General features: G+C 58.3%; 1 protein-coding gene across 2 annotated transcripts in view; it reads left to right on the top strand.

The window, feature by feature from the left end:
- The window catches only part of CD247 (CD247 molecule), a 70,278-nt gene extending 60,381 nt beyond the window's left edge, over nt 1–9,897 (top strand). Inside the window, exons 2-8 of one of the 2 annotated variants that reach the window (XM_045797923.2) lie at nt 2,559–2,662; nt 3,557–3,613; nt 4,145–4,225; nt 5,608–5,640; nt 6,429–6,485; nt 7,431–7,472; nt 8,684–9,897. In XM_045797923.2, coding sequence (XP_045653879.2) covers nt 2,559–2,662; nt 3,557–3,613; nt 4,145–4,225; nt 5,608–5,640; nt 6,429–6,485; nt 7,431–7,472; nt 8,684–8,749 — 440 coding nt within the window. In that variant the 3' untranslated portion in view covers nt 8,750–9,897. Of the gene's footprint in view, nt 1–2,558; nt 2,663–3,556; nt 3,614–4,144; nt 4,226–5,604; nt 5,641–6,428; nt 6,486–7,430; nt 7,473–8,683 lie in introns of both variants that reach the window. The other variant, XM_045797914.2, reaches the window with a different exon arrangement.
- Nucleotides 9,898–10,420: the final 523 nt, after the last annotated feature.

A 10,420-nucleotide genomic window follows, 5' to 3' on the forward strand; every position in this document is an offset into this window, starting at 1 on the left:
AACCTGTCCCTGTTACTTATCTCTGGGGGAGGCCACCAATTCCCCTCCCCCACCATGCCGGTTCTGCACAACACGAAGAAATATTTCTTCTCATTTGTTCTAAATTTACTGTCCAGTAATTTTTCTGTCCTCATTTTATGTGACAGGCAGCTGAGCGATTTTCTCCCAGCCCTTTTTCTGAATCTCAACCACCCCAATAAATCGCCGCTGACGCCTCCTCTCCAGCCCTAAAAGAAAAAATCACCCCAGCGCTGGTGGCCTTTGCTGGCGGATGGCTTACCTCCTAGAGGGCTTCAGACCCTTACCTGTGGTCAGTGGGGGGCTTGCGGCTCTGCCTCAGGGCCAGAGGCCTGGCCAGCTTTGGCCCCAGCATCTTCCCTTAAAACCACACGATATGTGATGAACGTCTCCCCTGCACCCCCCGTGCTCTGCTGTTGAGGGTAAAGGAAGAGGCAAAAAATGCAGCCCTTGGTCTCCAGGGCTTACAGCCGAGGGGAAGGGGACTCTCAGGACCTGACGAGTTATGTGGGGGGGGTGCTTTGTGGGGGGCAGAATCAGCCACTGAATGCCCAGGGGCGAAGGTGGGGGGCTAGGACTCTCCTGCAGAGTGGAGGGGGCGTGCTAGCGGTGGCAGGCTGCAAGAGGAGCGAGCTCAAGTGGCTAGGAAAGTTCTGGGGAGCTCAAGGAGGCGCAGCGGGTAGGTAGGGGAGGCGGAGCGCGGAAGGCCTGGGGGAGCCGGGCCGGGCTGGTGGGTAGGCCCGAAGCCCAGGTTGATGCGGAGCGGGGATTTGCTCCGCGGAGCAGGGGCTGTCGGAAGCTTACAAAGAGATCAGCCGCCTGGGGCCTAAGGGCTCCTAAGTCAGGGTGGGAGTCCAAGGTTTAAGACTGGGCTTCGGGGAAGTTAGAGTCAGAACCCCCGGGGTGGGGGGCAGCCTGGAGTCACGTGCTCACGTAGTGCGGGGGAGACGCCCAAACGCTGCTCCTGGAGAGGGGTGGGCAGAGGGGGGCCCAGAGCAGGAGAGCGAAGCGAGGGGAGACTCACTGCCTGGCAAGGCCCTGGGGCAGTCTCTCGCTGGCTGCATGGGTGCCGTTGGCTAAACCCCAAGTTCTCTGTGTTTCTGTGCGGGGCTGTTGGGAGGATCTGATGAGTTACTCCATTAAATTGGTGTCTGGCACGTCGTAAACACTGAAGAAATGTTGGTTCTCACCTTGTTTAATGGAAGCAGCAACTGAAAGAGGGTGAATACCTTGCCCCAAGTCAAGCCCCTGGTAAGGTTAAGACAGGACTCAAGAGCGGGCATCCATTCCCACAGCCCCGATGGGGGCTGCAGGTGGCCACCAGGGGGCACTCTGGCCTTGGGAGAAGCACCCTGCGGGCCAACCTCGGAGTTCGCAGGCAGGGGTGGAGACAGGTGCCAGGGCAGCAGGCTGAGCTGCTGTAGACGAACCTAGTAGGAAGTACAGTCTAAAACCCATGGCTTCTCACAGTGCTGTGAGCTTTCAAATCAAAATGCGTGTATTTCACCCGAGTATTTACTATACCTCTTTCCCAATCCGGTCGTACTAACATGCCAGTGTCAGCTACACGTGCATTGCTAGTTTGACAAGGGTCAATACCGTCATGAGGACTAGAAGTTCCCCTGCAGTGTGGGATGGAACAGGCTAGACAGAGTTCTGAGCTACATTCTGTAGGAGGCATCAGACTTTACCGGATGGCAGGCTTGCAGGGAAAGGGAGAGAATACACATCGGAAACAGTGCATGTAAATGCACAGAGGCAGAGTCTGGACACACAAGGTGTGTCCCGGGGATTTAAGTGTGTGGGGGAAGGGGAGGGGGACAGGGACAGATGAAGCTGAGGCCATGGAGCTGGGACCGGTGAGCAGGGAGACTGCCAGGTTCCGGCTGGGAGGGGACTCCCTTATTGTACCTTTGTCTATTGCTCATGAGACCCCTTGGGGCCCCGGGAAAGGAAGCCCAGCCCCACGCCCCACCGGCCTAAGTGGGAGACCCTGCTCAGCGCCTGGCATTGAGGAGAGTGGGAGTCAGGAAGGGAGAGTTACCGCAAAGTCCCACAGTCCTAATTAATGATCTCATGCAAACACCAATCCTGTTCTCTCCCTGTGAGTAGGCCTTAGGGAGCCACATACCCTGATTCAGCTGTGCCATTCATCCAGACATGGGCATTTCATTATAGAGAATTCCAGAATGCATGGTTCATATGGGAGTTCACACACACACAGCTGGGCTCCAGTGGGCCTGAGGCAGCAGTCCTATGTCCACTGGACAGCTTCCCCTTCCCACCTAGTTTCTGCTTCCTTCCGGTCTTCCCCGGATCTGTGGCCCCACCAAGTGTCATGGCTGGCTGTCGGGCCAGGTTTTCCCCAGAGCTGGTCGAAGGGAATGAGAGGGAAGTTGTGGTCAGATGGGGTACAGGGAATGGATCCAGCCCCCCTCACCACGAGTTCCTTAAGTAGTCAGTCATGGGGCCACCCGGGGATGGTGGGGACACGTTCTGTCGCCCTGGGCCTGACTGATCAGTCTCATCTCTTGGCACAGGGGCACAGAGCTATGGCCTGGTGGATCCCAAACTGTGCTACCTGCTGGACGGACTCCTCCTCATCTATGGCATCATCATCACGGCCCTGTTCCTGAGAGCAAAGGTGGGTACCATGGGCTTCGGGGAGAAGGCGCGGGCTCCCCTACTTGGTTGATGTTCAGAAGGGCCTTAGTCTTGGAAAGTCTCAAGCATGGGTAGTGCCTGGAGCATGGTGTCCATCGCAAAGCAGGGATCAGCCAAGCGCGCATCTCAGGTGGGCTGGGGATGGGCGTGGGGCGGCGTCGGAGGGAGCCCTGCAGAGTGGGAGGGAGGGTCTGATGCTGGGTGTCTTCCTGAGGAGTCATACAGATGAGCAAACATCAAGGCATCCCGGAGCAGGGCTACTGCTGGCAGGAAAGGGGCTTAGGCTTCAGGGACCTAAGAGTGGGAGGTGGGGGACCTACAGTTTCTTCCCAGACTCTGCCATCCCGCTGCTGATTGAGGCGGGACCAGCCTGCCTCTGGAAACCTCAGGTTCCCTATCACAACATGTGAGGGTGGGCCCAGAGCATGGGTGTTCAGCTAGGAGCCTTACAGAGTCTGGATTTCTTGGAAGGGCTGGGGCTCGGTCCTTGTTATCCCCTCAGTCCTCCCACCTATATAGCTCTTTTGGATGGTAGACTTTGGCAAAAGATTCCATTTGTAAAACTGTCTTACTAATTTTCCTTTTACGGGTTTGAACAGAGCGGTCCTAGATGATCTCTCAGGTGGTTTCCTGTGCACCTGTAAGATCTCTGCGCAGGCAGAGAGAACAGAGCCAAGAGCGAGGCTGAGTGTGCCTCGGGCAGGTACTCAAGGACACTAAGCTAGTGCGACGCAGTGACGCACGAGGTCACCGCAGGAGTTGGGACCTTGTGCAGCCACCGTCCACCCCGTGGTGGGGGGCCGGCGCGGGGGCCGCACGGGCCCACCGCACCGGCGGAGGTGCGGGGCTCTAACCTCGCCACCCCTTCTTCCAGTTCGGCAGGAGCGCGGCCTCCCACGAGGACCAGCAGGGCCCCAACCAGCTGTACAACGTAAGTCTGCCCTCCCGCAGCCCGCCGAGGGGACGGCAGCAGGGTCCCGGCGGCAGGTGTCGAACCTCCTAGGGCTTCGTTTTTCAGGGCGCGCACGGGGACAGTGACTGTCCCGGCCGCGCGGGGGCGCTGTGAGCGAGCCGCGCTTTCACAGTCTGATGCGAGGCGCCCCTGGCTAGCGAGCCCCTCCTGCCTGCAGTTGGCAGGGGCCCGGCTGCGGGTGCGGGGGCGGGGGGGGGGGATCAGTGGGTCTTCAAGGCAGCAGGGAAGAGATTTCACTCTGTGCAATGGGACTTGGGTCGAATCTATTTACACACACACACACACACACACACACATACACGAGTCATGGTAACACATATTCTCTGAGATGCTCTGTGACATGCTGGTACCCAGATGGCCCAGTTTTCACTCTAACCCCAGTCCCTGCTCCTTTCTTTGAGAGCCACCATGCAGACAGGGGACTCCCAGTCCTGCCGGCCCAGCCCTCGTGAGGGTGTCTTTCCTGTCTCTGACGCTCTTCTGTTTTAGGAGCTCAATCTAAGAGGAAGAGAGGAATATGAGGTTTTGGATAAGAGACGAGGCCTGGACCCTGAGATGGGAGGAAAGCAGGTAGGGTATTCCTCTCCGCCTGTGTGTGTGAGTGCGTGTGTGCTCAGCGGGACAGCCAGGAGAGGGCTCCTCAGAGCCCATGCACTCTACCAGCACACTCTGTCCTAACATGCAAGGGACCTGGGGCCTGGGGACAGGGGAGGCCCATTCCTTCCATCCCCTTCTCTTCCTTCCCCCTGGGCTCCATTCTGCATCGCAGGGGACCTCCCATACATGAATGTGGCACTCTGGCCCTCGAGACCAAGCTCCACCCAGCTCCCCTTAAACTGCTTGGCCACCCTGAGATGCACGGGGTGGGGGGGCTGTCTGCCTCCCAAAAGGACAGATCTGATGAAGAGATCTATACAGGAAAGGCCCAAGGCCATTGGACAAGGAATTCTGGGTCTCAGGTACCCCTTGGAGATGGCTCCTAGTGGCTCTGTTCTCTTGGCTGCAAACTCTACACCCTGTGGGGAGGGGAGGCTGGACGAGGCCAGGGCACGGTCCTCTTATGAACAGAGTTCCGGAGCACCTGCCTGAGTAGCTTGGGCAGTTACGCATCTGACTTTGGTTCAGGTCATGATCTCGGGGTCCCGGGGTGGAGCCCCTCATCGGGCTCCCCAGTCAGCCCGGAGAGTGCTTGTCCCGCTCCCCCCCCCTCCCCCACCCCATGCTCTATCTCTCTCAAATAAATAAAACCTTTAAAAAAAAAAAGGGCAGGGTTCAGCCCAAAGGCCCAGGCTGCCCAGCTTTTAGGGTAGTGCTGCCTGACAGTGCCCGTGGCCCTTGGTGTTTCTGGTCACACCTGCCCCCCCCCCCAGCCCCCTCCACACTGTCTGAGCCCTGTGCTGGGCTGTTGTTGCAAGAGCTAACGGGTGGGGAGGAGACACCGGCAGTTTCCTTGGCCCCTGCCCTCCAGCCTCAGCTCTCCTCTCCTCCTCTAACTTGGACTAGGAGGGGTGAAGAGAGGTGGGGACGGAGGGGTCACTAGGGCTTGCCTGGCAGTGGCTGGCCCTGCTCTAGGTGAAGGTACTCGGTACCTTTCCTTTTCAGCCAGAACTGCCACTCGTAAGCTGGTGACACTTGTGGCACTCTATCTGCAAGGGGACACAGACTGGCTATCGGCAGATACCCCCGAGGCCTGCCCTGGGCAGGGCTGGGCTGAGGAGGCCCTGCAGGGGGGTGAAGCCAGTGTTCCAGGGAGTGTGCAAGTGTGCATTAAGAAGCAGGAGCCACAGGAGAGCTGTGAGGGTGGGGGTGGGGGGGTGGGGGCAGGGCTGCGGGGGGAGGGGAGGCAGGTGGCCCAGGGTGAGAGGAGGGGGGCGGCGGGGAGGGTGCTACAACTCTCCTGGCCCGGAGCCCTGTTTCTCCACCTCTAACCTGCGCCTGGTCTTTCCCAGCAGAGGAAGAGGAATCCTCATGAAGTCGTGTACAACGTGAGTATGGGAGGTGGTCTGTGGCCCCCAGAAAGCTGCAGGAGGGCTCTGGGTGAAGGCCTTGCTCCCTGCCCCGCGTCTGTGCCTCACTGGACCCTCACCTTCCTGCACCACGTCTCACCGGCTCGGCTCGCTGCCTGCAGGGGCTGGCTGTTCCTAGGAAGCTTGCCTTCGCCCCTCCGTCCCCAGTCTGCTGCGGGCGTTCCCTGTAGGTGGCGCTGGGGGACAGCAAAGTCAGGCAGGGCCAGCCCGTCGGAGGGGCTCCTGCTTCTAGAGGCTGGAGTCTTTTCGTGAGTGTCACCTCTTGTTGGAAGGTCAGCCTCACCCCCTGGGTGCGGATCTGATTGTGGTTTTCAGACCGTCGATTGGGGCCTGCCATGAAGGAGAGCCACCTCTTCTTCCTTCCTGCAATTCAGGGACCCACGGCCCCTGACGCTAGCCGCATAGAGACAACTTGCTCAATTAAATGGTTCTGGGGACTCCGGGTGAGCCCTTGCATTGTCCACATTCATGTGCTTTGGCTAGAATTCCACGTTTTATCTTCGACCCTAACTTGAGCTTCTCAGCTCAGTGCAAAGGGCTGGCGGCTCAGAGAAGGCTCCAAAGGGCTGAGGAGAAGGGTGAGGCTGGAGCTGGTTGTGGACAGAGATGCTTGTGTGAATAAGGACTGGAGCTTTGATTGTGCGAGCTCCCTGCCAGCTAGGAAGTCAAGAGGCTTCCTCTTGTGGGGAAGCCCGCTGTTTTCTGCGTGAGTTAGTACAATCAGTGTCCCATGCCCTCTTTTCCAGGCACTGCAGAAAGACAAGATGGCGGAGGCCTACAGTGAGATTGGGATAAAAGGCGAGGTGAGTGCTGATTCCCAAGGATTGGGTCAGGGTGGGAATGCTCCCAGGGAGTCCCTCGTCACCTTCGAGATGTGCCTGCTATCAGCCTCTGTCCCGTCCATTCGCAGCCATTCCTTGTATCACCGGCAGAAGCCCCGTGGTAGCTGCCAGGGGCAAAGGGTGACCCAGTTCTTCCCCACTTGACAGCACCTAAGACAGTGAGGAAAGATGATATTCTTTCAGGAGCCAAGTCTAGATTCTAAGACGCGCTAAGCTTTGTAAAAAGCAAGTGGAATCTGTCACCATCAATAATTATCAAGTGCCTCATGTGTGCCATGCTGTGTTCAGTGCTTAGGACTCTGGGACTTGGGGCAAAATGAAAATGCAGGGCCCCTTGCTTCTAAAAGATTAGAATTTCCAAATGGTGAGAGCAGAGACTGCGTAGGTCATGTGTCCACAAAGTGGGCCTGGTCAGTGTCTTGCCGGGTAGGTGGTCTCACGTAATCCCCACAATAACCCAGTGAGAAATATGTGCCCTGCAAGGCACGGGAGGTGAAGTGATTTACCCCAGGTCCCTTAGCTCGTAAATAGGGGAGCCCAGATGTGAGTGGACTCTGTGGCCAGAGCTCACACCACGTGGTTGTCCTTCCCAGTGAGCACTGATGAGGAGCCAGGAACTCTGGGAGCAGCAGGCAATATGGCCAGCTCCCATGACCCGGGATTCCAGGGCTCTGATGTCTCTGAGCACACCAGTGGGGCAGAGCCAATCTGGGCCCCATCGAAGCCAGTCCTCACCTTACCTGCGGAGTCAGGTCTGACCAGTGGCCCGAGGGCCCTTCTCTCTCAGGGGCAGGGGTGCCAGCTAGGAGATGGTCACCTCCGACTCTCTGGGGGCCCCGAGAGTTGGGGCCTTGAGCAGGAGGCCGCTGCTGACTGACTCTCTGCCCTTTTGTCTCCTTCCCCCAGAACCAGCGTCGGAGAGGGAAGGGGCACGATGGTCTTTACCAGGTAAGAGCTGATGCGGTGCCTCTGGCCTGTGCCGTGGGCCCTCCCTTCCTGCGTGCTGCCATCCAATCAGGGGCAAGGCTAGAGTCCCCATTTTGCTTGCTTGGTGGCACCCAGCTCTTGCCATCAGCTGGGCAGGGCAAAAACCCCAGGCCCCAATTCAGGTCCCAGTGCCGCCTGTGCCAGGAAGGCCCTGGGGTGTGGCTGCGATGCAGCCATCCAAGCACATGATTTGGCTCCAACCAGGAGACCATGGGAGCCCCCAGGCACTGGCCACAGATAAGCAGCAGCTGCCCAGAGGGCTGATGCAGGCAAAGGACAGGACACAAGCAATTTCCTGCCTCTCCCTCCGCTGCTCTGGGCCCTCACCAGAAGCCTTGCTCTGCCCCGTATCCTCAGACCTAATAAGATGGGGGCATGGGTGGGAAAATTGAAGGGGGAAAAAATCAAGAGAAATAATAACTTTTAAAAAGGAAATGTTATAGTCAGGTGCCTGGTTTATGCAAATCAGTGTGAAAAATTATGCAAACCAAGGATACCCAGCCTACTTCTCTAAAATATAATCCCTAGCGGGTTCTTATTTGGCTACTTCTAGCTCCCCTGGGCTCTTCACAGCTTGCTTGACTGACTCCAACGTGTCAGGCTGCCCAGCTTGCCCGAGTTCAGAATGATGTCAAAAGGGCCCCCAGAATGTTCCTTTGCTCTGTCTTCTGGACCAGGGAGAGATGTTCCAGTGGGATTGGGACCAGCGTCCCTGCTCCTGGACAAAGACCATAACTGTAGTAGGGTGGCCTGGAAAGGAGGCTGGGGGAGGAGGGCTGAGGTTAGGGAGCCACCTTTCCCGGTGACAAGCCCTGGCTTCCTGGAGGCCCAGATATCAGGGACAGCAAACTCTCTGGAGCAAACCCTGACTGCAACTCAGCATTCAGGGATGGGGGTGCTCTGCTTCCTCTTGGATCCAACAGGAAGTTCTTCTAGGCCCACGCAGGGTAGGGCTCAGTACGTGGGAAGCTGGGAAGAAGGGGAGAATTCAGCTGGAAAGGAATTGCTCCAGGGCCATCCTGGGCAGGGAAGAGGGTGCATCTCTCCCGCAGCCCTCTGGGTCCAGGCCCCCACCTGCTGCTTGAGGGGTACACTCCACTTGTTGGCCTCTAGGTAGGCTAGTGCCCTCCCCAAGCTCCTGACCCTTTCCTTTCCCAATTTGCTTTCACTAGGGGCTCAGCACGGCCACCAAGGACACCTATGATGCCCTCCACATGCAGACCCTGCCTCCTCGCTAACCACACCAGGCATGTCACCAACCACGGGCCAGACCCGCACACGCCCATTGTTCAAGACACAGGATAAAGCATTTATAACCCAGTTCACTCCTATTTCTCCACCACCAAAGTATTCCCTCTTATGAACTGGATGCTTCGCATTGTAACATTTGGTCATATCCAACTCCAAACCATCCTCCCTGGACTCTGGAGGGGAGTGCGCTCCGCCAGGCTTATGGCCCTGTTCTCGAAGAGTCCTTTGTGAGTGCCACATGTTCTCGGGGCTTCTGGGGGGTCTTGGGGTTCACTGGAGACTGTGGACGGGCCCCTCTCTTGGAGGCCCCGGGCTCTTACCTGGGAGACGGGTACACGCTCCTTCTCACAGTAGTGTTCCGTCCCTGTTTTGTCGAGTCCCCAGAGGAACCCCAGATGTTAGCACATATCCCAATAGTCTTATTGTTCCGTCAGTATTTGAGTGGCTTTGCTCCTGCTGTAAATTTGGCTTCTGTGGTCAACCTGCGTCATTTCCAGGTCACTTGTCATTGGTGCAAAGGGGCTGTCGTGTCTGCCGGTGAAAGGCCCGGGCGGAGGGGGAGAGGGGAGGAGAGCTGTGCGGGTCCACGGGAGCCCGGGGCGGCTGAAGAAGGGGAGCAGGGGGCGCTGATGGAGGCTCAGCTAGAGCTCGGGGAGGGGGGCGGGGCAGCCCGGAAGGGGCGCTCCTTCAATCAGGCATACATTCCCCTTTATAGACCTTAGCATTTGTGGGCTGGGCACTCTGGGCACCGTCCTCACCGAGCTCACACTCGCACAGGGGACACGAGGTGTGAACAGGCTGGCCTCACAGCGCGTAGGAAGGGCCATTGCAGAGTGCGCACGAAGCGTGGGGACGAAGGAAGGGGCAGGCCCACACTCTTGCCAGGCACTCCTTCACTTCGCACTCTGAGTGGAAGTCAGCCGTCCCCGCGGACCTGCAGACAACCGAGAGCGGTGGCGGGCAGGATCACCCCGGCTGACTTCCGGGACCGCCGCGGCGGACTTCCGGGATCGCCTCGGCTGACTTCCGGGAACTGTGCTGTGTAAGGTGTCGTGGGTGACCCTCTCTGTTCTGATAGGTTTTAATTTATACTGGTTTGCTAAAGCCTTACTTTCTCATCTGCATAATAAACGCTTTGGTGAAAATGCTTTTTCTCTTAATTTCGGCAGTCCGGCAGGTAACGCCCCGTGTGGGGCGACCCATCTGGTGCCGCTGCCCTGGGGCGAAACTGCTGACTCCCAGAGGGCACGATGGTTCCTTGGGACACGCAGGCGGGCACAGGTGCAGTCGGCTGGGCCAGGCCCGGGAGGCACCTGCGGGAAGGGGCCGGGGAAGCAGCCTGGAGTGCAGGGCTCCCAGCGCCGTGGCCAGCAGGGGGACGTCGGGCACGTGGTGGAGGGCGGCCACGGAGCAGCCACTATCAGCCGAGAGGGTGTCTGGGAGTTGCGAGCGGCCGCCGACGCCACGGCACAAACCGCCAGTCTGCAGGGTTTGGGGAGGGCTGGGGGATGGCAGAGGCCTCTTTAGGTCAGGTTCTCTCTATATGTAGTGGCTGCAAAAGAGGTCCCAACTCATCAAGCTACCAATTAATATCGGGTAGACTTTGAGATAAAAAAACCCAAGGTCACGGCTGTTACAAGCCGCCGAGCATTTGGGAT

This window comes from Ursus americanus, chromosome 2, assembly GCF_024610735.1.
Source record: "Ursus americanus isolate L20-20 chromosome 2, mUrsAme1.1.p, whole genome shotgun sequence".
Taxonomy (NCBI): domain Eukaryota; kingdom Metazoa; phylum Chordata; class Mammalia; order Carnivora; family Ursidae; genus Ursus; species Ursus americanus.